Source organism: Stegodyphus dumicola, chromosome 7, assembly GCF_044657685.1.
Source record: "Stegodyphus dumicola isolate Sdum_Otavi_A_Nest chromosome 7, ASM4465768v1".
NCBI lineage: Eukaryota > Metazoa > Arthropoda > Arachnida > Araneae > Eresidae > Stegodyphus > Stegodyphus dumicola.
Window position 1 is genome coordinate 43423671 of NC_140774.1, and position 27238 is coordinate 43450908.

At 31.1% G+C, this 27238-nt stretch overlaps 1 protein-coding gene across 2 annotated transcripts in view; it reads right to left on the reverse strand.

Annotated features, from left to right (window-relative positions):
• Nucleotides 1–26115, reverse strand: part of LOC118191196 (uncharacterized) — a 107876-nt gene extending 81761 nt beyond the window's left edge. The window contains exons 1-4 of one of the 2 annotated variants that reach the window (XM_035362088.2): nucleotides 25988–26115; nucleotides 23918–24010; nucleotides 20435–20500; nucleotides 3610–3873 (exon numbers count right to left, since the gene is read on the reverse strand). In XM_035362088.2, the coding sequence (XP_035217979.1) occupies nucleotides 3610–3873; nucleotides 20435–20436 (266 nt within the window). In that variant the 5' untranslated portion in view covers nucleotides 20437–20500; nucleotides 23918–24010; nucleotides 25988–26115. The remainder of the gene's footprint in view (nucleotides 1–3609; nucleotides 3874–20434; nucleotides 20501–23917; nucleotides 24011–25987) is intronic. The other variant, XM_035362030.2, reaches the window with a different exon arrangement.
• Nucleotides 26116–27238: the final 1123 nt, after the last annotated feature.

Sequence of the window (27238 nt, forward strand, 5' to 3'; positions counted from 1 at the left end):
TTTGAAAATTATTAAAATGTTCAGTCCAAAAGTCTTTGTGTTTTACAGTCCACATAATTAGATTTTGCTTTGCTGGCTTTGCAAAGCTTTGTACACAATATCACAATTTACAAAAATTTTGCACAAACATTACTTATTTTGAATAATCACAACAAATTTCAAAATGTTAAAAACATAATTGATTTTCATTATTATAACTTATATTTTGACATCATAAATTTTATAATAGTATTACTAAAATTATGGTTTTCACTGTTATAGTTAGATTTCTAATTTTCTTATTTTATAAATAATCTCTGAGATAGCAACAAGTTAAATATTTATTTGAAACAAGAGGAAGAATGTAATATTAAATATCATACCATTATTATGCCTATCCGTCAAAAGAAATATAGCATGCATAAACAGTACCAAACATAAGGGCCAGTTCAGAAATTTCCACAGTAAACTACACTACAGAGGCTGTTTGCACATTTTTTAGACGAACAGAAATATATTACCCAAAATTTTTATGTTTTAAATGTTCTATTTCATAATCCTTATTCTTCACTATCTTTCTACACCACAATTTCAAAGACAAACCTTCTGTAGAGTCGAAAGTTTCATCCCATTGCTCATGAACAGCTTTCTAAAGTCTAAAGAGGTTGTAGGTCGAGGCTTGGACAGCCTGCCTTTTTAAAAGTCAAAACCGCAAAAATACATTGGTGACAAATCAGGAGATTTAGTAGGGATGTAAGTAAAAGGTATAGCCTTGATACCCATTTTTTTCCGGAAATTAACAGTGTATTTTGATGTGTCACTGCTTGCTTGGTCTTGATGCAGTTCAACTGATTGATCACACTGTGTGTCCAGAGAAGGTATTTCATATTTGAAAATTGGGTATAAAATATGTTTTGATAATATGTGGAGTTGATCTTAACATTTTTCTTCACTCTCTTTATTTTTAATTTGCCATTTTATGAAAACCCAGCAACAATCATAAATTCCTTAGAAAAACATTCTTTAGATTCCTTGAACCATGTTTTAAGAGTTTTTTCTCCTCTTTTATGATAATATATAGATTTCTTCTTACTGCAATCATTTAAATACGTCCAAGATTCATCTATTGTGACAACTTTTTCAATTTTTGTCCAGATTGTTTCTCATAAAGAATTCTGCAATGGGCAATGAGAAAGACTATGTACATTATATTTTTCGCCTTTTCCAGATTCAAATCAGCATTAATCATTCTGTTTAACATTACAGTTGACATTAAGCATTTTAATGATTCTGCAACTGTCCTTTGGCTTGGCTGATTTACTTTAACATTAACTACCTTACTTTTACAACATTCCAAACATTTCGTTTTCTCTTTTGGAACAATTTTCCCACTTGAAGTTAAATTTTGACTTCGTTTTTCTTTTGTTTATCGTTGACAACAATATCTATCACAGCTTTTAGATATTGAAAAACCATAGCTTTCACAACATTTTTTAATAACTAGATATGGACAGACGGGTTAAAAAAAACATAAACATAGCCTTCCATTCATCTCTTCTTCAAAGTGACATTTCGCATGAAAACAAAACTGTCAAGGAGAGATGATAATTTATATTTTAAAAAATAAAAAAAATTTTACAAGCAGAAGAATTTTATTTTATTTTTTTATTTTTATTTATTTTTATTCCAGCAAAGCAAAATCATCTAAAAAATGTGTGAATAGCCTCTGTACATGCTATACTATACAAGTCTAACATCTGGACTTTGGATCTTTACATTAAAAGTAAAAAAAAGGTGGGAGATGTCGAACACACATTTTTTCCCTGGACTAACCAAAATTACTACATGTCACTTTCAAACACCTGCTGGCTAGGGAATCACAAAGAGGACAATAACATGTTGATCATCCTTACAGTGATGTTGGATGTAATCACCCTTTTGGTCCTTCAGTGGGTGTAAGGGTATTAATCTAAATGACCTAACCAGTAAGTCAAATGCCCAATTTTGCCATATCTAAAAGTCATTATACAAGATTTAAATTAATAATCTAAAATCTGGAATCACTGAAGTTTTGATGATTCTGGATCCCAGAGAATTTCAGTGCAATAAAAAAAAAATGAAATATGGAAGACAAAATTGCCCCCCCCCCCCCGAAAAAAGATTATTTTATTTCCATTTAAGATGTGTGGCTAAAGAAAAGAACATAAAAAATTTTCTTTTATTATCTCTTGATAAAAACATTTATTCATAATAGTTCACAATTCAAAAAGCAAAATTTTTGTATTTTTTGGTTATAAAAACACTATTTAATGCCAAACATAAACACTAGGTAGAAAATCTAAGTATACAACCCTGATGATGAAATGAATGGCCAGCTTCATGAAAAATATGGTCATTTCACTAAATGTAAAAAAAAGATAAATATGGAAATTCATAAACAGAATGCACTTAATTACTCCAATCAACATTTATACAGTAACTCATTCTTAGAGTTGACAGAATTCTATTAATATAAGCTGTCACCAAAGGTCAATAAAATTGAATAGCTTTTAAAAAAAGAATACAGAAGCTTTAATTTTCATCATATAAATTTTGTTGCAGCCAGCATCATTTTAATTAAAATATATTTTTACTACACTAACATACAATTCTAAAAGCTATGATCTATAATGCACTATGTGTTGCAAGAAAATGCATCTTCTACTAATTGATATGAAAACAGTAATTTCTAGCCCCCCCCCAAATAAGTGTGCATATCCTCCCTACTTTTCAGATTTCTCTCCCTGTTATTACTTTCACTTCCTAACATTAGTGCTGCCTTTTAAAGTTTTTCCTTCTCTCTTTTTTTTTTTTTTTTTTTTTTTTTTTTTTTTTTTTTAAACACTGAAGAGATCCAAAGATTTGTCACTTTTAATATTCAAGCCCAGAGCCAGATTCAGACTTGATAAGGCCCTAAGCTATTCGAGATATGGGGCCCTTTATAAGTAGTCTGTTATTATAATATATTTTAATACTATTTATACTATATTTTAATTTTTTTGGTGGGGCCCCAAGAAAATGGGGCCCTGTAGTATAGTTTGTGTAGCTTATACGTAAATCCGCCTCTGTTCAAGCCATAACAAAAACAGAATTCTTTGAGTTTTTTCCTTAGATTATTTAATTATGCCATTGCCTGCATTACCTGCATGCACAGAACTGCATTTCTGACAACATAAATTAGTGTAACTTCTAAACTTTTATGATTAAAAAATTACTCTTATCATTTAATTTTGATAGTATGTATAACATAGTATGTAGTATATCACTAGGTTGTTACGAGTATGGTATACCATATGCAAGGCAAACTTGATCTGATATAGTAACAATTATATTTAAAGATGAATTTTAATTTGATGAAGCAAAGGAAACAGAACAGCTTCTAATTACCCACAATAATGTACTGTTATTGTAAGAAGTACAATAATTATTTTGAAACTTTTAATAGTATGTTTTACGAATATGAAATACCAATCTTTATATTAATGCTTTTTAGTAAAATAAGCAAAACCCATGAATTTCTTGAAAGTACTTCATTTTTTACGTCTCTGCTTCATCTGGAATAATTGCACACATAATAAAATACATAATTACCTTTTTTGGAAACAGAGTGATAACACATAATCAGAATTGCTCTCCCTCAATAGGTACATGCCATCCCGACAACCTCGGTCCCACAGGATCCACTCAGCAGTCTCCCTCGATATGCTGCCATAGTAATAAAGCATGGATTCCACAGGTACTGGTAAAACTGTCACATCTATAGGAGTATTATTTTCAGTCATGGTAGTCACATCTTTGCAACAAAAACCGAGCAGGGATGCCAAGCGCGATATTGCATTATATCCTGTTTTGACCCTGTAAGAGAAAAGTCAACAGCAATCAGTAATGCTTTTAACAAATATTACATTTTATAGAATGAAATAATTCCTTAAAAATAAATACAAAGAAAGTTAAATTTTTCAGACTACATAAATGCTTCAACTTTTCATGTAAATAAACTTTGAATTCTTCAGTTACTAAATTATGTTACCAAACAAAAGAAATGTGCAGCTATTTAAGTATGGGTGGCAAAAATCACAGCATAAAAAATTTTCACAATTTAAAATTGTTATAGAACACTTATGCTCGCTACCATTAGTCACCCAACACAGAACAAAATACCAGCACTTGGTCATTTTTGTAGTTTCTCACAGGTTTAAAAATATAACCACATACACATATATTCATAATATGAAATATTTTACAGAAGATGCATTAGAATCAACTAGCATTTATAGCAATAAATATTATTAGTATTCATATAATTAATTATAATAATTCAGGGAAGTTAATAATGTATGAAAATTAGAATGCTCTAAAATAAGCATCCATACTTTGGCCTACTAAATCTTGAAGGTCCTGTTGATTCCATCTTAAACGGATTACATTCCACATTATATACAGGACAAAGTCCGAGATGCAGACGTCCAACCCCTTAATTTTTTTTTAAGGAATTTTTCTTTAAATATGCTTTATGCATGTGCATTTGATTTTTTACCCCATAATAAAACCATGTGGAGGGTCCCAATTCTTAATTTCACTTTGGCACTTAATAAAATACCTCATTATTGAAGAATCATTTTAGCATAAATCTGTGTGATCAATAATTTGACTCCATAGCTGCATATCTGATTGGCATACATTTCAAAACTGAAACACTGTACACAGAAATATAATTGATTTTACACCTTCTAATATTTTATATCCATGATGGCAACCTGGCGAATCATTATTTATTATATTTTGCTTTCCTCACCGCATGCTTATCCAACAAATGCATGCTTATCCTACATGACAACTTAAGGTAATGACTCATGCAGCAATGCTTAAACAATGTTTTTTTATATTAGTAATTGAATAATAAAGAGTATCTTCTTCTTCTTCAATGGCCAGAGAAAAAAGGAGTCCTATACACAAAAAAGGAGACAGGATGGGCCCTTGCCTTCCTCAGAATCAAATTCCAAGCTCTTCTATCCCTGGCCATGGACATCCAATTGGTTATTTTTTAAATTCTTAAGTCTATTTCCAAACAGTCGAACCACCTAAGTTTAGGTCTTCCTCTTTTTCGGGTGCCGAATGGTCTGGCTGAGAAGATCTTTTTAGTTACTCAATTTTCATCCATTCTGCACAGGTGTCATGCCCATTTAATTCTCTGATTCCTTATATATTTTACTATATCTATTTCTTTTAAAGATTTATAGAGTTCAGAGTTAGTTCTTCTTCTACAGACATTGTTAGATTTTATGCCACCAAAAATTCTTCTAAAAATTTTTCTTTCAAAGACAGAAATGATACTTTTAGCTTTTTCTGCCATTGCCCAGGTCTCATCAATGTAAGAATGGGTCTGATTAAGCTTTTGTAAATTAAAATCTTCGTATTTCTGCTAGTGAAGTTAGACTTCCAAGTATTTTTTGAGACCAGAAAAACATAGTTTAGCATCTGTGATTCTACTATGGATTTCAGGCATTAAACCATTGAGAGTAGTATTAACTTCTGATCCTAAATATTTATAATTTGCTAACAGTTTCAAATTTGTAATTCCCAATTTCAAAATACGGGCTGCTGCTATTACCACATGGCATGTATTTAGTTTTATTTTGGTTGATTGCTAGATGCATTTTGCTGGCTGCAGCCTCTAAAGATGTAAATGCCTCTCTAAGTGACTCGAGAGTGGTTGATATCGTCAGCAAATGCAAAAATCTGAATAGACTTGTTGAATATAGTTCCACAAGTATTAATGTTGGAGTCTTTTATGATTTTTTTTTTTTTTTTTTTTTTTTTTTTTTTTTTTTTTTGCAGGGCAAGGTTAAAAAGCAAGCAGGCCAGTGCATCACCCTGTCCCAGCCTATTTGAAACAACAACAGGCTCAGTAAGATTATTCTAGATTTTAACCCTAAGTTTTGTTTCAGTAAGAGTAATGGTGACCAAATTTATAAGTTTTTCAGGTATTGCAAATTCTCTCATATCTTAAAATCAACAAAAATGTGTGTTGCAATGCCATATTCATTAGTTTTTTCCAAAATTTGTTCTGCTGTAGATCTTCCTCTGTACATTGGTAATCACCTACAAAATTTTCTGTATAAGTTACTAGTCTACTAAAAAGTACATTGGAAAATAGTTTGTAAAAAACACAAAAGAGACCAATTTGCCTGTAGTTGGTACATTCCAAAATGTCTCCTTTTTTGTGTATAGGACAGATGATGCTCAGTTACCAATCTCCAGGTAAAACTTCTTGGTTTCAAACTGATTTGATGAGGGATGTATTTTCTCCATGTTTTGACGTGCAGCACTTTTAATAAGTTCTGAAGTAATTAAGTCAGGACCTGGGACATTGTTATTTTTGAGCTTTTTAATTCCTTCTCTGCCAAAGATGGTGGCAGGATACTATCGGTGTTTACAGAGGTAGTTAGGAAGGTTGAAGACCCATCTCGCATATGGTCATTCAACAAGATACTAAAGTGCTCATTCCACCTATGAAGTACCTCTTTTCTATCATTTAGGATGATGTTGTTTTTGTCTCTACAGGCAGTGGTTCTAGGTTTAAAATCTTTGCAGCCAAGATTAATTTCACAATAGAAAGCACCGCTCAGATGTTCAACATCCTTAAATGGATTGGCATGAAAAAGCCTTTTCTTAAGCCAATGGATCTTCTTCTCCGGTATTCTAGATATCTTATATTCCTCAACAGTGAGTCTTGAACGTAGCTTTTGGAACATATTTTTATAAGCAGCTCTTTTTGCTTGTGTTACAAGGAAGCATTCATTATCAAACCAATCCCTTAATTTGGGTTTTTCCATACATCCCAGTGTGTTGTCAGCAGAGTGTATGATCAAGTCTCCACTTATTTTCCACGGTTTTCAGTTTGGCTATGTTTTTAGATCTTAGTTCTCCTGAGTGAGGACTGGAAATTTCGTTCAACTGCCTCATTTTTCAGCTTTTCACAATCAAACTTTTTTTGCCTCTCTCCCTGTATTTTTCAGGCATTTGAAATTTTAGCAATTAGTTTAGCAATAACCAAAAAGAGGTCAGAATCACAGGTGGTGCTCTCGATAAGTTCTAACATCCTGGATATCCGAAGAATGCCCAGAATCGATGAGTACATGATCAATTTCATTCCAGGTTCCTCCATCAGGTGAGTGCTAAGTCACCTTATGTATTCTCTTGTGGCTGAACACAGTGCTTGAAATTATCATGTTGGGTTCAGCAGCAAAAAGTACTAGTCATTGTCCAAAAGTTCCTCATAAAAAATTTCCTTCTCATCCTCTTCCTTGCCTTCTGTAGGTGCATGTCCATTGATAATACTATAATTAAAAAACTTTTCCCTTAGCTGAATTTTGCAAAGTCGGGGTGATTTAGGAACAAAATCAATCACTAAGCATTTTAAACTTTTGTTGAATAAGAAACCTGTACAAAAACATGTTTTTCCACATCACAGCTATAGTAAATCGTGTGATTTCTTTTCTCAATGGTACCTCCCCCAAGCCATCGCATTTCTTGAATGGCAAGTTCATCCATATCATATTTGTCAAATTCCTCTATAAGAAATTGCAATCTCCTACTGTAGTACAGTATTTGGACATTCCAGGTTCCAAAACGAAAAGTCCTTAGGCCATTTCCAAGTCATTTTCTAGTAGAAGCAGTCCAGCTAATTCTATCTTTGGATTTCTTAACAGTTAGATTTTTTACAGCATGGGGTAGTTGGCCACATGCCCAATCCCCAACCTGGAGGACCAGTCCCCTGATATAATCCCCAAGGGCAGGGTGCCCGGCTATTCCCCCAGATGTTGGGTACCCATTTTAGTCACCTTTTATGACATGCATGAGCTACATTGGGACTATTCTTTCACACCCGGTCAATAACAAAGAGTATGGTTACAGATTTAAGTTGAATGCGCTAAGAAATGTTGACGAGGAAAAATCTAATAAAAATTTCTTTCCATATGCTAAAAATAGACTTTGTTAATGGTACTCATAGGCCAAGAATTACAGAAGCTCCGAGCAACAAAATTAAGGGATAAAATTTTTAGAATTTAGAAAAAAGCACCAGGACCCAAAATTTGGGGAGTCAATTTGGGTGCTTGGTAGCAGAATTTAGAACCCGCAGATACTGCATCAGGCAGTAAGATGTCTAGTCCCTCCATCGATAAGCCTTAAGTATATGTGGGAATTTATTTACTCGGGACTGAGCTTTAAGCATGTGCAAGAAATAGATGCGAGGTATAATAAATAATTAAGCTTATAAAATAACTAAACTTGTACAATTCAGGCTTAATTGTCTCAGTGCGCAATAGAAGCAAGACAAAACTTAGCAAAATGACTTGTCTTTCGTTGCCAGTCTCATGAAATGGAGCCAATAATGTATAGCCGATGCTGTTAAGCTAGGCTAAAATTATACCTTACTGATTCCAAAGAAATTTCAGTTAATATAGCAGATTGCACTATTTCTTAAGTTTCCGCTTTGACACAGCTTATTATTTTTGCAAACTGCTGTTATTACAGTAATTTTATGAAAATTAAAGCATGAAATTTTGAAGAAGAACATCAAGAAGAGTTTCTAATTCTGGAGCTGCAACAGGATCTACAAAGCGATAGCATGTTTCAATGTCCATTAAACAAAAAGTGGAATTGCTGAAGAAAAAAAGGGAGGATAAAGGTTTATCTGTCTCAAAATTATGTGAGGCATTGGAAAGTTAACTGTATATGACACTTCACTTGAATGTTTTAGTGAAAGATAATGTATCCATATTATTCTTTCCTCCAAATTGTACATCTATCACTCAGCCTATGAATATCAGAATACTGTGCGCTCTGAAATGCAAATACAAATTAGCAGTTAGCAAGTCCATGTTAAATTTCTTGAATAATGGCAACACTATTCAAGAATTTTTGAAGTATTTTAGCATAAAATCTGCTGTGTGGAGTATCGCAATGTCATGGAAGGATGAGTTTCCAGATACTTTAAAAAATGTTTGGCATAATATGGCCAGTTACCATGTTTCATGGTGAGGATGATGGAGATGATAGCCAGAAATATGAAGGTTTTCGGATATTGCAAACCAAAGATGAAATTTCCCAATTAATGCATGTTATAAAGAAATGTAGAGAAGCGGTAATAAATGAAGATGATAAAACAGAAGTTTTTCATTGAGATTTCAATGCTTCAACCATCAATCAATTAATGGACCACAAAATCTGTAGTATGGTTCTAGGTCCAGAAAATACAACTATCAATGGTGAAGAAAGTGACAGAGAGGTTACTGAAAATGAAAAAAAAATTCAATTCACAAATTAGTCGGAATTCTCAACACCGCAATTGCAGGACTTGAACAATGGAACTTTGTTACTGAACAAGAAATTATATCTGAATTAAAGAGAAAGTACTAGTACAAAAAGTGAAGCAATTAAACAACTTACATTGAAAGAAATGTTTAATAAAATTTCTACATGCCCTCTACTAGATTTAAGCTGATCACTTAATATGCAGAAACACCAAAGTTCCGACGAGTCTAGATCTTGGATTTCATACTGTAAGAAACCTTGAAGAGGCAAAACATTATGACCACCTACTCAAGTTCTTGGTAGATGACTGGAGACAGGTTGCACCAAATGTCTATGCAGCAGTCATACAAAGTCAAGATATTCTGGCATGGTGGTGTTTCAGCTATCAGCTGACACTCCATGACATCCCAAATGTGCTGTATCATGTTAAGATCTAGGAGTTAAATGGCCAGGATATTGATTGTAATTCATCTTTGTGCTCCTTGAACCACTCCAGCACAATCCAAGACCTGTGACATGGTGCATTGTTCTGCTGAAAGATTCTATTTCCAGTTGGGAATACAGGTGCCATGTAAGGATGCAAATGATCCATAATTATGTTCAGACACTATGCAGCTTTCATGGTCTGTTCTACCACAACTAAAGGTCCCAGAGCCAACCATGAGAACATCCTCCAAAGCATAATACCACCATCACCAGCCTGTTTATGACCTGCTGTACAGGGGGGAGGGCAACATTTGGCCTGGAAGAAGGCCATATTCTGACACGACCATCGATGAGAAATCCTGATTCATCTGACCATGTCTTCCATTTATCCATGGTCCAGTCTCAATGTTCCCAGGCCCACTGCAGGCATAGCTGACAATGACATTTAGTCAACACAGGCACATGAGCGAGATATCATCAGTGCAGTCCTATATCCAACAGTTTCTGCTAAACTGTGTGTTCCAAAACACTTGCACTTGGACCTGCATTTTATTCGGCTGTTAGCTGGACCATTGCCTAGCACCAATTTTGCTGTGCCAAATGGGACAGTGCCCAATGTTCTTTTTCTTAATGATGCATGGTTGTCCAACACCTTGGCATTTACTGTTGGTTTAAGTATCATTTATGCACTGTGCATAAATACTACCAACGGCAGATCGAAAACAAAATGCCAGTCGTGCAATTTTGGAGATACTCGTTCCGAGTCTTCAGACCACTACAATCTGCCCTCTATCAAATTCGCTTAGATCAGCAGCCTTTCCCATCACTAGCAAAAGTGCAAGAATGGTTCCTTACCTTCTCCAGCAGCAATTAAAATACCATTCCCACTTAATCAGATGCTATCCACATCATACAGGCAAATTCATTGAAAAAATAAGGGTATGGTCATAATGTTTTGGCTTGTCAGTGTATTATTATTATATATATATGTCAAATATCACTTTTGAATACTCTTCAGATATTCAAATTGGGTTAGTTTTTTTGTTCATGAACATACAGATTTTATCAAATTCTACGAATGGATTAATTCTATAATGTGTGGCTACTCATTTTTCTGGGCTTCTTTTTTAGTTAATATATTCACAATACTCTAAAAGTATCCACTTAATCAGATGCTATCCACATCTTTCAGACAAGTTCATTGAAAAATGTACAGATGGTCAATGTTTTGGCTTGTCAGTGAATTATATATATGTTGAATATAATAACGATCTCTTTTGAATACTCTTCAGATATTCAAATTGAGTTAGTTTTTTGTACATGCACATACAAATTTTATTGAATTCTAAGAATAGATTAGTTTTATAATGCATGGCTACTCATTTTTCTGTATTTTTTTTCACTAACATATTCACAATATCTACTACTAATTTTGAATAAGCACCCTGAAAAATTACCACAGTATAAAATCTAAAATTCAGACCTCAAATATCTGAAATGATCTAACAGCCTCTGGACCACCAGTAAAAAAATTTTTTGCCCTTACAAATTTTAGAAATAGAAAATACAATTAAAAAAAATCTGATGTGTACACCACACGATTTCCTTGTATGGAATATTAAATTGTATGCATTTTTTCTTCCATTTCATTTAAACTTATTGGATTGAATTAAATTTACTTAGTTGATAATGCATAATCCACAATAGAATAAGTGAACTCTTTAAAATTCACTATATTTGTTTACCATAGTGATACACTGGCCCTAGGTTCACTTAACAGCATTGCATTTCATTCATTTTTTAACTCAGAATGCACAAAATTTATATCACCTTAAGAATTATCTAATCGTTGCCATATTTTCTATTCAAATACTATAATAACTCTAAAACAATGTATAAAAGAAATTAAGCAAACAACAGCAAAAAAAAAAAAAAGAAAAAAGAAAAAAAAAAAAAAAAAAAGAAACAATTTTTTACGGACAATTTAGTATTTCTCATTCAATTAATTCAGTTTTCACTTCGCGACAAGACAAAAATACTTAAAAACTCAAAATATCTGTATTGAAAATTACAAAGTAAATCTTAAATACTTATTTCTTCCGATAAATTCCACAATGGATTAAGCATGGTTTAATTCGCAGTAATAAAAGAAGGTGTTATCTTTGTTATTGTGAAGCTAACTTCCTCTAGATTAGCAACAAATTTACTATTCTGCTGTTTCAAATGTAAACAACATGGCCACCATGGCAAAAACAATTAAGCTTAGTGGCACTTATAGAACTCTTAAATTGTTGCTAATTCTAAAAATATTGCATGCAGATTTACTAAAGGCATAAAATCCCTAACCGGAAGATAAGAACAACATAATTCAATCATTTTTAAAACAAAAAATGTACTATTTACAAACATATAAGAATAAAGAAACTGAGATTACTGAGCCGAGTAACAGAGTGGATGCATATATACATATATTTATATATTTTTGGTACGGCCGATTGCAACCAAAATACGAGATGCACATCTACATGCTATAGCAGTCCCATATACAAAATTTCAAGGTTCTGACGCAGCTAGTTCTTGAGTTATGCAAGATACGTACGTACGCACAGACGCCAGGAAACGTTCTCTTCAGAATTCATTTTAAATCAGTTTTACAATTTTTTGGGGTAATAGAGTTCTTTATTCTGTCCTTACGTACAGATGTCATGCAAAAACATCGTTAAATTGCATTCGATAGAGGTCAAAATGGATATTTTCGTTGAAATATGATGCCGGAAATTTTCCGCGATTACAATACTTCCTTTTTACTTCATACAAGGAAGTAAAAAGGTATGATGTAAAAGAAATATTTTTCTCTTGACTTTTGAATGTCCCTTTCAAACACTTGGCTAGGAAATCACAACACTGCCAATGACAATACAATGATTAATGTTGTACTGACATTAGGCCACAACCATACTTCTGGTCCTCGAGCAGTGTTGCAGGGGTAGCTTTTTTACCACCTCATGTAAACAATATGTGAAGCTCAAAGATACTATTTATTTGGAGTGAGATGTTGCTCATTCTGGCTTTATTTTGGTGGCATAACATTGGGAAAGGTTGAAAGCATTACATTCTAAAAAAATTGAGCTAACATAGCAAATTGCACTCTTTCTTAATTTTCTGATTTGAAACAGTTTATTATTTTGTTTCACCTTTATTACTTATCGTATCAAAATTACAGCTTTAGTAAATAATCATATTTCCATGCTCCTCTTTCCCCGAAACTTGTACATTATCAGTCAACCAAGAGATACTAGAATTTCGCAACCACTAAAACGTAGACATACAGCAGCTTTTCTTAAAAGCTGACGCAAAAGTAAATCCATCAAAGAATTCTAGTGATATTTTTAATATAAAATCTGATGGGTGCACCAAAATTGCAGAATCATGAAAGAACAAAATTACAGATATTTTTTAATGCTTGGCATAATTTACAATCAGTTACCAAATTTCACGATGACGGCAAAGCCACAAAACGAGGTTTTCAGATATCATAAGTAAAAAGAGAGGCATTGTGATTATTAGAATAATGAGAAGAAATGAAGGTGATACAACTGAAGTCTTACATTGGAATGATAGCACCGTAATCATCAACTGGTTAATGAAATGGCAAGTATCTGTAATATGCTTTTAAATCAACAAAATATCACAAATGGGTTTAAATCAACAAAATATCACAACTTAGGGTTTGAAAAAAATCTTTCTTTACACAAAATAATTCTTTCTAAAAGCAATATTAATAAAAAATTGAATGTAAGTCTTTATATTTTTCAAACCAACAAATCATAATAGAATAATTTAGTTTTATAATTTCTACATCTTGTTAGATATAAACTGATGATCTAAAATTTCAGAATCATTGAAGTTCGGATGATTACGGATCTTCAATTTTGTACCATATAACAGTATGAATAGTAGAAGTTTACTAAAGTGCACTATGACATAGCTATTCCAGAGTTTTCCAAATGATTTAATTTTCATTTTTAGAGACAGTCCTCAAGCTCTACATACATATGAAATAAAGGGTACAATGCCTTGTTTATAAATAATTGCGCTAACATTCGATTTAACACCAAAACTATTACAAGCAATTCGATTCAGCCCACGCTGAGGTCTCTCACATTTATTAGAAATGTAGGAAATATGCTTTTTCCAGTTTAATTTGCTGTCCAACAAAACACCTAAATATTTAATTTCATTCACCCTCTCAAGGGGATTACCATTTAAAAGCAATTGATATCCTTCATAAGTAGTATTTTTTCTATCAATAAACATGGTCTTGGATTTTGCATGGTTAAAGTTTAACTTAAAATCTATTGGCCACTGATAAATGAAATCTAAAATATCTTGGGCAAGATGAAAAGTTTTATGCATTTCTTTTCCTTGAACACGACTTCACAACTGAAAAGATCAGAAAGTTTCTGTAAGATATCATTCATAATAATAATCCAAAACTTGGGAATGGAAACAGAGCCTAGTGGACATCCTCTCTGAGGTTGACAAACTCTTGAGCTTTGATCGGCGCTAACTGCCAGAACTTCCACGGGCAAGACGATGTCGCTCACCAACGTCGTGACAGCACTGGCCCACTCAAACAGAGAGTGCCGGCCACACCATCATCGAATGCTTGCTGCGTTCTAATCCCGGCTCTCCTGCTAAAGAGAGATGGCAGACCAATTGGAGCTGTATTTCACAACTACAGATTTTCCTGTAAAAATATTTAAAGCAAATGCAAACATTTTGTACGAGTTCAATTCCTTTATACAGAATGAACAAAATAATAAGCTGGATCAAATCAGAAAGCTAAGAAAGAATGCAATTTTCAATACTAGCTGTGCTTTAGTTTACCTATTTCTTTCCTAAAACACCAATGAGAGAAAATCAGTACGTGCAACCAACATTTTAATCCGCAACAAACCTTTTAATCCAAACAAAGATCGAATCTGGGTTATACTTTTTGCGTACAACACTAGATAAGATAAAAAAATGCTCTTTCCTTTATACAACCATTCAAATGTCAAAAATGAAAATGTGATTTGCTAGTTGGCACATGTTCAAAGGCAAAACAGCATGCAGGATGATTCAATACTATTAGAGGTAGGCTTGCAAAAGAACTCTCAGCTCTTCTGGGGGGGAAACTAATTTAAGGTATACTTGCTTTTTACTTCCTTGTACGAAGTAAAAAGGAAGTATTGTAATCGCGAAAAGTTTCAGACAGCATATTTCAATGAAAATATCCATTTTGACCACTATCGAATGCAATTTAACGATGTTTTTGCGTGATATCTGTATGTAAGGACAGAATAAAAGACTCGTTTCCTCCAAAAACATTATAAAACTGCTTTAAAATTAATTCTGAAGAGAATTTTTCATGGCGTCTGCACAGACGTATGTACGTACGTATCTCGCATAACTCAAAAACGAATAGCCTCAGAACGTTGAAATTTTGTATATAGGACTGCTATAACATGTAGATGTGCATCTCGTATTTTGGTTGCAATCGGCCGCACCAAACATATATAAACATATTTATACAGTCAAAAGTCGTTAATTCGGACACCCATAATTCGGAATGATCTATAATCCGGACATCAAAACTAAAAACTTTCTGCGCATGCGCCACGTTGACACATGCGCAGAGGCGTTCACGCGTGCGCATAAGACCTTTTACGACTGCGCATATGAGTGTGCGCAAGTGCAGAATACGTTTTCGCGTGCGCATTTTATGTATAATGGACGTATAAGCTAAAATTATCTAATTATCTATTTCAGTTAATGTTGATGATTGCGTTGTTCCTTAATTTTCAAATTGCATCCGGCTTATTATTTTTTGCAGACTGTAAGAGCAATTTTATAAAAGTAAGCTTAAACTTTCGATTATATCAAATAGAATTTCCGATATATATTTGTTAATATGTAAAGGATCTAAAGCGAAAGTATGTTTTGAAATCCGAAATCTGTTTATCAATTTCACGTTGCTCGGCGGCGGGCGCCTAATGAATTGGAAGTTGATTTGTCAGCACTATCCTTATCTTCAGTGCAGATGTTTTTATTTTATTTGGCTTATAATTCCTTACCAAATGTAGTATTTCATCTCGATATGCTCCATCTTTGATATGATTTAAAACAAGTTCCTCGTCATTATAATTCGCTTCCGATAGCGAAGAAAAGTGACAGAGGTTATTGAAAACAAAAAAATTTCGATTGACAAATTAGTCGGTGTTCTTGACACAGCAATTATAGGACTTGAACGGCGGAACTTTGTAACTGAACAAGAAATTATGTCTGTTTAATAGAATTAAATAGAAAGTATTATCACATGAAACGAAACAAAACTTAAACAACTTACATTGAAAGAAATGTTTAATAAAGTAAACAAATAAATATTAAGCTTTTTCTTTTTGCAAATTTTGATACCCTTTAGATCATAATTGTTCTTTATTTCATAAATTACGGTTTCACATTTTTAATTTTAGAATTTCTGCATGCCATCTTACGAGATTTAAACTGATGATCTATAATCCGGAAAAATCGATAATCCGGAATCGCCGAAGTCCCGACGAGTCCGGATTAATGAATTTTGACTGTATATATATCCACTCTGTTACCCAGCTCAGTGATCTCAGTTTCTTTACTCTTATATGTTTGTAAATAGTACATTTTTTGCTTTAAAAAAGATAGAATTATGTTGTTTTTATCTTCCGGTTAAGGTTTTTATGCCTTTAGTAAATCTGTATGCAATATTTTTAGAATTATCAACAATTTTAAAGTTGTTTAAGTGCCACTAAGCCTTTTTTTTTATGGCGGCCATTGATTGTTTACATTTGAAACAGCAGACTAGTGGATTTGTTGCCAATCTAGAGAAACTTAGCTTCGCAACAACAAAGATAACGCCTTCATTTATTATTGTCAATTAAATTACGCTTAATGCTTTCCGGAATTTTTTCGAGGAAATAAGTGTTTAAGATTTTCTTCGTAATTTTTAATATAGATATTTTGAGTTTTTATGTATTTTTGCCATCTCGCGAAGTGAGAACTGAATTAATTGAATGAGAAATACTCAATCGTCTGTGAAAAACTGTTTCTTTTTTGTTTTGTTTGCTTAATTTCTTTTAGACATCATTTTAGCTTTATTGTAATATTTGAATAGAACATGTGGCAACGATTAGATAAGTCTATTCTTTAAATGATATACATTTTGTGCATTATCAGTTATAATATGAACGAAATATAATACTGTTAAGTGAATCTAGTACCAGAGTGTCGCTATGGTAAAAAAATACTGGAGTAAATTTTAAAGAATGCATTTATTCTATTGTGGTTTATGCGCTGTCGGCCAAGTAGATTTAATTCAATCCAATAAGTTTAAATGAAATGCAAGAAAAAATGCGTATAATTGAATATTCTGTATTAGGAAGTCGTGTGGTGTACATATCAGATTTTTTGAGCATAATATTCTCTACTCTCACACTTTGCAAAAAAAAAAAAAAAAAAAAGACCCCCCTTTTTGTTTTTAAACAGGAAGATTTTAAAAATAGATCATTGCAGTTATTCCATTCCTGTCTTTCTACTATAACAGAAAATCTTACACTTGAAAGTAAGCTTCCTTTTTTACTTACCTATTCTGTTGCAAAAATGACACCTTTTAATATGACATACTGTGAAGCAGGTTTAATTAAGGACTAATTCCACTACTTAACAGGGAATTCTTTTTTTTTTTTCCCAAGGATCCTATATTTCAATTGAGTGTTTGTCATACGAGTTGGAAAAATAGCTTAGCAACATTACCACAATCACCTGATTTTTGAAAATTTAGGAATATTCAGCTGCAATCATGATATGAAACACTAAGATATAACAGAATCTCACTGAATCTACATTTTACCTTGTGGCAACCCTTTTGAAAACACAAAGAGGACTACAATATATTATTCAAGTGATTTTAATGCTTTAGCAGATTATTAGAAGTGTGTTATTCTATTAACAGTCAGTACCACAATAATCCCAATCGAAATACAAAATGGGATATCTCAAGAAAAATCATTCCTCTATATAATTATACCTTGTATATAATAATCATATGCATAATATAAAAACATATTAGGACAAAGAGAAAAATATTTTTTCTCTGTAGGGTTACATATACAGTAAAAGTCCAGAAATCTGCAAAGCTTGGGACCAGAGGTTGTGCGGATTTCAGAACAGAAAAAAAAAATCATAATATGCAGACTAAAAGTGCAAAATAAACAAGGCCTATTAGATACATTTAATTAAATTATTATATACATTTTTGTAATAACTAATTATATGCATTAAATTACTATTACATTATTGCAATAACTAATTATATGCATTAAATTATTATTACATATATAAATTGATTATATTATTCACTGTATTATATGTACACAGCATCGAGGTTTGCCGATTTCGCCTAATGCAAAGAGTTCCGGTTTCGGATTCCGGTGTTAGAATCACTGTTGCTGTAAAATTTCAACAGCTTTTCTTTATTTTTCCATATATTACACACAATCGTGTTGCAATTCTATACAATTCTGTTATAAACAGAGGAGTAGCACCTGCCTCCATCTTTTGCACTTTTTGTATTACCGTCAATGCAACGTGTTTACATTTTTCAATGTTGCAAGCAGTAAAATGAGTATGTTTCTTATCTGTAACTTTATAAAAAGGGCTGAAATTTAAAATATTCCTAATTTATCCACAAAATATCCAGATAAAAAAAAAGGCAGCGTTAAATAATCTCGTGAAATAGCAAGGCTCAGAAAATACAACAATGTGAATCGTGAACTTGAAAGAAGAATTGAGTGAATTGTCTGCTTTTTTACCTCAATGCAGATTAGAGGGGAAAAAATTTTTATCATGATGTCAATAATTTGGTATTACCGTTATGACTCATTATTAGGTAAGTATTGTTTCTTTGATATTTCATACTCAGTGTTGCGGTTTCCGGAACCTATACACTGAATGTTTATATTTTGAGAGGCAATGCGGATTTCAGGTCGGTAGATTTTTGGTATTTGACTGCATTAACATCCAAAATGTTTCCACCCTGCAAAAAAACTTAATTCATGCTGTCCCTAAAAAAAAATCAAAGATCTGCTTCTTTGATCCAAGTGTAAAGATGAATGTTTACAACATATATTTATTATTATCATGATGGATATATACTAAGGAGATTTGGCTCTACTCTGATATGCACCCTAATATCACCAAATGTGGCGATATGTGTTCTGCGCTGGTTTTTGGCACGATTGCATGTTGTATGGCAACCCTGTTGACGTTGAAAAACCTTTTGCTAAAGTCGTTTAATTGCTCATTGGTTCGTGGAGAAAAGTGGTTGCAAGAGGGTATGGGAGATTATTTTTAGTGACTGTGCATGATAGAAATAAGGAAATGCTGATGCAGTATATTAAAGAGTGGACTGAGCCTTGTAGAACTATTTTTTTGGATGGCTGGAAATCTTACAAGGATTTAGGAAAAAAAGGTTTTGAATATTTATTTGTGAACCATAGTATGAATTTTCTAGATAGTGTGTCTGGCTGTCATATAAATACGATAGTGATTACATGGCGGCATGTTAAAGGCGGTATGAAATTGGTATTTCTGCTGTTCCAAAAAGTATTCATTCATGGTATGTGCATTTTATTTTATTTTTGTTCTTATTTTTAGAATGTTATGTTCATTGTTTTTTAATATGAGTTTCTGCCGTTATAGTTATTTTTGGAATTGTTTGAAATTTATTTTAGTTATTTTAGTTTATTTTGTTGATTAGTGCGTAGTGCCTAGATTGTGCAATTCATGAATGGTTTTTAAAGTTGAAACAGAATGCTGTGTACATGGTATTCTTTGAAATTTATTGTTGTTAATGTATTAAAGCAAGGTGTCCATAGTTTGCAAATTCATTCGTTTTCTAGATTGTGCAATTCGTAAGTGTTTTTTAAAGTTAAAACATATCGCTGTGTACATGGATTCCTGCCAAATATTTCTGGTTAGAAACTTTACATTTTTGCCATCTAAATTTTTTGTTTTTGTTTCAGATTTTTAGCTTAAATCGTGTGTTCAAAGCATGGTTTTTGCATGTGCGAAAACCGCGTTTTTGGAGACATTTTGAAATTTAGACAAAAAATTTAGATAGTAATATGGCAGCGTGGAGTTTCTCACCAAAAATGTTTGGTGACCTGAGGGTGCATATCAGAGTAGTTTCGGAGATTTTAATACATGCTTTTATTTTTTATAGAATTAAATGCATGGATAGATAAATTAATCTTGACAGAAGCTGTATGAAGTCATGTTTGGTTTCTCTCGTTACCAGGTTTTGCTTTTAATTTTTATATAAACATACATACATTAATCTGTAAAAATTTACCAAGCAGTGTCTCATAACAAAAAGATTCAGCAGCTGATAACAGCACTGAACATCTTACTAATAGCATAAGCCTCAGTTTTATACATCATTTTTTCTCTGTAAAAAAATTAACTCAAGTATGCAACTACAAAAATGTTAAAAAGAAAAATGAACAAATAATAAAATAAAAATATGAAAAATACTAAAAACTAAACAAACTAAAAAAGAAAGGTGAATCAAACTAAGGTTGGGTGAAAAACTTACATCTTTGTGTTAGGTTTTTACATAACTCTTCGAACAATCCTTTTCTTGTCCATAATGTACCGTTTTCTAAAGGATATGTTACATATAATTAAGTGCAAAGAAAATGTAAGAAGTAATAAAATGCATGAAATTAAAAGAAAATATTTATTTTAAAAGAAATCAGCTGAAAGAATCATGTGTATTAACTTTAATTCAACACAAACAACTTTTGTTTAATTAATAATTCTCATGATAATCTGATCAAATGGAATACTTAATAAAAATAAATATGGCAATTATATAAAAATAATAAATTAAAATATGTTTGAAACAGGGAAGATATATTATTGAATTTAATGTGCTAAACATTTTTCATTTCATAGAAGCTAATTTACAGACTTTAATACAATAAAGCTTGGGCCAAATTTAGAATTTGTTTATATTTTCTTTAAATAAAGAAATTTTAATTATTTTCAAATATTATAAACTGTACAGATTGAAATGTACTTTACATATAAATCTTATTCTTAACACTTCTTTTGTGCTTTCTTATAACAGTTCCTTTCAATCTTTTCATAAGCATCTGAGTTATGACTTTTAAACTTTAATCAATAATGAAAATTATGTATAAAACATGATAAAATATAACAGAAACTCTTAAAAGCTTTTGTTGATCATATACTAACCAGTTAAAAAGGATTATTGACAAATTGCAAATTAATTTACAAAGTGCACTATTTTTCAAAATGCACAAAAGCTGAAGTTTCTCCTTTACACTTAGTCATTTTATGTAACTGTAACTTAAATTTGGTTTGTACATCATACTAAAATATTTTTAAAATAGTAATTGCTTACCCTCAACTACTTAGTAAGATACTTCCTTTCCTGTTGCTTATATTTTCAGCATAATTTGAAGAAAGAGGCAATGGATGCACATGAAAAACAGAAGCCCTTTACTGATAATTAGCAACATATCATTAGAGATATGTTGAAATAAAAAAGCAAGTATAAATTATCTATTCATATACTTTACCCTCTACCAGGTCCAATTGATCAATTCAATAAATACTCTTAGAACATTTTAGGGTACTTATGCATTATCGCATCAAACGTAAAACTGTGCTACAATTATAGATAAGTGTGACATAATAATGCACTCATAATATGTGAGTAAGCAAAAAATCCTTGATCAAGTAGAAAATGTTCCTAGGTACATTATATTTTTATACTAAAAAATGAAATTAATAAATAAAACTAATAAAAATTTTTATGCTAGAATAATGAAATTCTCAAAGGAAAGACAATAACCTGTAGTCACACTGATGAAAAGTGGGAAACCATTTGCAGGAATGCTACCGCCATATTTCGGCAGTCGCATAAATACTTTTTTATGATATTGTGCATTGCCATATAAATAGCACTTTTTCGTGATATGGCGCTCTGCTTCATCAATATGCTTTTATGGCCTCTTGGTACGGATGCAGATAATGAAAAAATACCAAATATTTTTATGCAAATTTATTAACTGCAATTATGTTTGACAAAAGGCACTTCACTTACAAGAGAAAACAAAAAAACAAAACAAATACTGATGGTCATAGCTATCATTACTAAGCATCATTTAAAGAAAAGCTATGAACAAGAGAAACAGCCTTTCTGAAAAAATTACTAACACATGCTAAAGACAGAATCTTTACAAAGCCAGTGACAATTTATGATCTCTGAAATTTGCATGACTTCAATCATCCTCACAGTCAGAACTTGTATAATTTCAGGTGTGAAGATAGTTTGGATAGTTAGGTGTGTGATTGCTCTTATTAAAAATGATGTCTTATTATTTTAGGCAAATACTGACTGTAAGAAATAAACAGGTATAGATGCTACATCCTACATGAATGTTACAAAACCCAAAGTTTGTCTAAGAACAAATTTATCAAATGAGGCACCTAATTCAGCTGAACTTTTGGGGCTCAAGACACAAAGCACAATTACCAATTTTTTAAATTAATTAATCATTTGGTACTTTTAGAAATGCAACCTACAAGACCTTACAAAGTAATTTCTTGCTTGCCTTACTTCACAATGTTTCTTAACAGGTTAGCACAATGCTTACTTTTAATACTGATCATTCAAAGGAAAGGAAAAGCCCCATTTTTCAAGATTTAAAGCTAAAATGCCATCTGGTAGATATAAATGTAATAATAAAATTTACAAAATGCAATTTCTTAAATTTTAATATTTTAAATAATTATGCACTTTCATATAAATACTTAACTATATTTTTATTTTAAGAGTATATTAATATACACCTTTAGTAACAGATAATTACTATAAAAAAGAAAATTGGGTACTTTTCCCTTTTGCCGGCGCAAGCGATAAAGTCGCCAATAATGGTACAACCGATGCCAAACGGAATATTCTCGCTGGTAACCTTTTATGCCTCATTTTCAAAACAAGGTGCAGCTTTTTGTTATCAGATTGATTGTTTCTTTCAATACTGGCATATAATTACATAGAAATTTTATCAGATAGTTCAGTTTATGTCTAAGGCCATTTTCGGTAATTAAGTCAATTAGGATGCAATCACAGCGCTTACCTGAAGCCGAAAATATAGAAAAGGTAAAGTCTAGGGTTAAATTCATTGATTCTAATGAGAATGCATTAGCGAAGTAAAGCACTGCAGTTTTGCATAATTTCTCAGTATGCTATTCGTACGAATTGAAATATTTCTTGCATTTAAACTTGTGTTCCAAATTAATGTAGATAATTACTGAGAGCATTAGATTTTTGTAGAGTAGTTTACGTGAGATGAGATTGCTTGGGGTCACGTGATATGAACCGGCGAATCAGGATGTTGAACCATAGTAAATTCTTAAATTAATGTCTTTTACAAATTTATTGGCTTTTTATAAAATTTTAAGCAATATTAAAATGTTTATGCCTTCAAAAAAGATTTCTTAGAACTAACATTTTTTTAATATTTTTTATGTGTACACTGTATGTTGTCGCCAATAAAGTCTGCTTGGCGAGATTTGTGCCAGCGAAACGGAAAAGTACCGAAAATTGTTTCTTTAATGAAAATAAGAATGAATTTGCTTCTTATATGAACATTTTTCTTCTACTCCACCGATAACTTTTCAATCTCCCCCCCCCAAAAAAAATATCTCAGCAAGTCTTAAGCTGACACCACAATATCGAATTACATTAATTTAAAACACAATATTAAAATTGAAAAGCTGAAATTAAAATTGACCAAAACTTTTTTTCAAATTTTTAACATTAAAATTTTTACATACACTATAAAGCAAAGAAATCTAGTTCTTTTTCTTTTAAAATATTTCTAAATTTTAACCAAGTATTCAAAATTAAAAAAAAAAAAAAACAATTTAAAATGCACAGAAAATTCAAACAACACACAATGTTATACAAGCAAACAACACACAACATTACACAAAATTTAAAAATTATTATATTAAATTAAAATTTGTCAAAAACTTTGCTTACCTAGGCTTTTTCCAGCCAACTATTTTTCTTTTAGATGCATTCTTGGGCTTGATCTTAATATCAAACAGCAAATAATTAAAGTAATGCATTACCCTGAAAAGAAGAAATACTTTAGTTACCTTTTCAGTACTTTAAATTTTACTTTTCAGAATTTTTACAGTTCAAATTATTATTTCTTTACAATTTTTATTACAACAGAAATCTAAATATCTTATACTTAAAATATTGACTAAAATTTATTCCAATAATTTATTGCTTTAATTAAATTTTTGTTCATTGAAGATGATACATGAAAAACTTTTACTAACAACAATTAATCATTCGTTTGCATTAAATTTCATTTAAATTAACTTTAAATTTGCTTTTTAGGAATAGAGAATGTTTGTTAAATATATATACAATGTAAACTTAATATAAAATACCACAAATTCACGCGGATATACACAATAAAAGCATGTAAATAAGAACACCAAATATGAAAAATTTTCATGTTAAGTAAACAAATAATCTTTTTTTTTTTTTTTTTTTTTTTTTTTTTTTTTGATACCTTCAGATCACATATCTGCTTCTTCTTGTATATGTTTATTAATTGTAAGATTAGACAGAAAATTTCAAATATTTATAGCAAACAAATAAAAATTAATCTATACAAAGGATATAAAATGATAAATATTAAAAAAAATGGCAGGGTTAATATACATGAGAATTTTTTTTTAATTGTCTATTAGGTTATTTTGTTTCTGCTATAACACACATACGATTTACTAATCAAATGCCTATATCCATTTTTCACACTTATTTTGAAAATTTCATCTTTAATCCTAATAGCTAAACACTGCGAACTTTAATTATTTAATTAACACCTTTAGTTATTGCTCCACTTATAGATAACTGCACATACAGCAAAGTAATTAAAAATCAGTTATTTTCATAAAAAATATAAGAAGAAGAATTCCCTTATTACTATGAAATAAGTAAAATGTATAATAAAGATATCTGATACAACTTTTAAAAAGAATAGATTAACCTCATCTATAATGATTTTTTTTTAATAGAGAGGTAAATATTTAATCCAGAACTAAACACATAAATTTTACATCTGCCCTTCAAATCATAGTTATCCTCATAAACAAATAAAAATTATACATTACATTTTTAAACATAAATATAAAAAAATAATTTCCATAAATGGATACAATACATATTTTATTACACAAAAATATTTTTTAAAAGTACAAACTAGTTAAGCATTAAAAAATTATCCATGTCAAATATTCTGAAAAAGCAAAATAAAAGGTCACACTGTGATCAATCAATTGTATACTTTCAGAAATGTGCATACATTAATGAAATAAATACGCAAATGTACATGCATTAATCAAATAAATATGTAAATGTATATGCATTAATCAAAAAGAGAGGAAAAAGATACAGGATCATATCATACATCTACAGTTATCTACAGTGGCTACCGGTTTAAAAGATAAATTTTCCAAACAACAAAACGTGATTAAAATTTTTGGACATTCATTCACACAAAATACAATAATGTTCCTATTTATAAAATTAAATGCCTTGACTATATAAAGGAAAGTTTAAGAACTGAAATATAATTGGCAATGATAAATAAATACATGAAAAATAATCATTATTTATAATTATTCGTATTCTATCATAACCTTAAAATACCACGATTCGAAAAGTTTCACTGAACAGTCAACTAATGTATCCACCAAAGCAAGCATTTTGTTTTCTTCTAATTATTTCACTCCATTAATACATAAGCCACAAGTATAATTTTAAATAACCAATACTTTCGATATGTTTTCATTATCACTGAAATTTTAAAAAAAGTGGCCATATATATCTGGTACAAATACGAAAATGACTTAAGGCATGCCTTCATTTCATGTTGATTTTGGCTAGAAAAGAAATTTTTTCCTACAAGCACAGATAACCCTTCTTGGGGCATTTCCATCGTTCGTGTACTAAAATCCACTTGTCAATAGGAATAAAAACATGCAAGCACAACATTCTAATGAAAACAGGTTTAAAATGTAGCATGTTTACCTAATAACCATTGTGTTCACCTCATGTCTGCCATGATTGTAAATATGATCACATGGGCCATGGCGCATGATGTCACAGACAGGGATAGACGCAGCGCCTTTTGCAGATCGATATCGTTAACCCCTTTATTGACCGCGTTTTCTGAGAAGACGCACGTTAAGATGACATCTACTTCCGGATACGCGCCGGAAGTGGCAACGAAACCTAGAAACAGAAACTTACTCGTTTTAAATCGTAACTGCGATTTAAAAAAAAAAAAAAAAAAAAAATATGAGAGTAGTTATTTTTGTGAGTCATAAATATGTTAATTTTTTTTATAAATAAATGTCTAGACATTTTTTAATTTCTGTTAGAAAAATTAATAACTTTGCTAATAAGTTGAACGGAAGAATATCAAATTTTTGGTTTCTTGCTTTTGTTTCAGACATGGACGGAAAATCATCTGCATTCATTTCTCACGCTTAAGTTGACGCGCAAAAGATCATTTTTATTTCCGTTAAAAATAAGTTATCCTCATTCCATTAAAAATTGTAATCTATTTAATTTTTAAGGTTCAGAACTCTTTTAAATATTTGCCCCCAATAGCTGCGCATTAATTAACAATTCACTTTTAAATTACAATTAATTTGTTTTTGTTTTTAAGGGAGAAAAAAGAAAAAAAAATAAATGAAATGAAAAGAATTATCAAAAGTAAGCAAATAATAATAACAGAATAATACATTTTTAACGAACTGCGAAAACTTCATGTTCTTTTTATTAAAAAAAAGTTTCCTTTCTATGTGCGAAATGCTAGAAATGAGGGGAAAAATGTTGAAACAGTTGGAATAAGTAGAATAACAAATTATGCAAAAAAGACTCTAAAAATGCGATAAGATTTTTTTTTTTCCCTTGTCTGACAAATTGTAATTTGAAAAATTCAGAATTAATTCAATTAAAAAATAAAGTTGCTATGTATATTTTTCAAGATTACTTAAGTTACTGCCTTAATAAGCAAGAATGGGGAAAAAGACACTTTCTTCTTGAAAGCAAATTAAAGAAATAATAAGAATAAATAAATTAATAAAAAAATTTTTTTTAATCTGAAAGGTTTCAGATTTTAAATTACGTCGAAAGGGGCGTTTTTTTAACGTTTTGTGTGTTACCTATATTTATTAAATATCACGTTCTTTGTACTTAAACCATAAAATTCCGTTCAATAGCAATGTCCCAAAATAATTTTAAAATTGAGCATATCTTTAGAATTTCCGATAC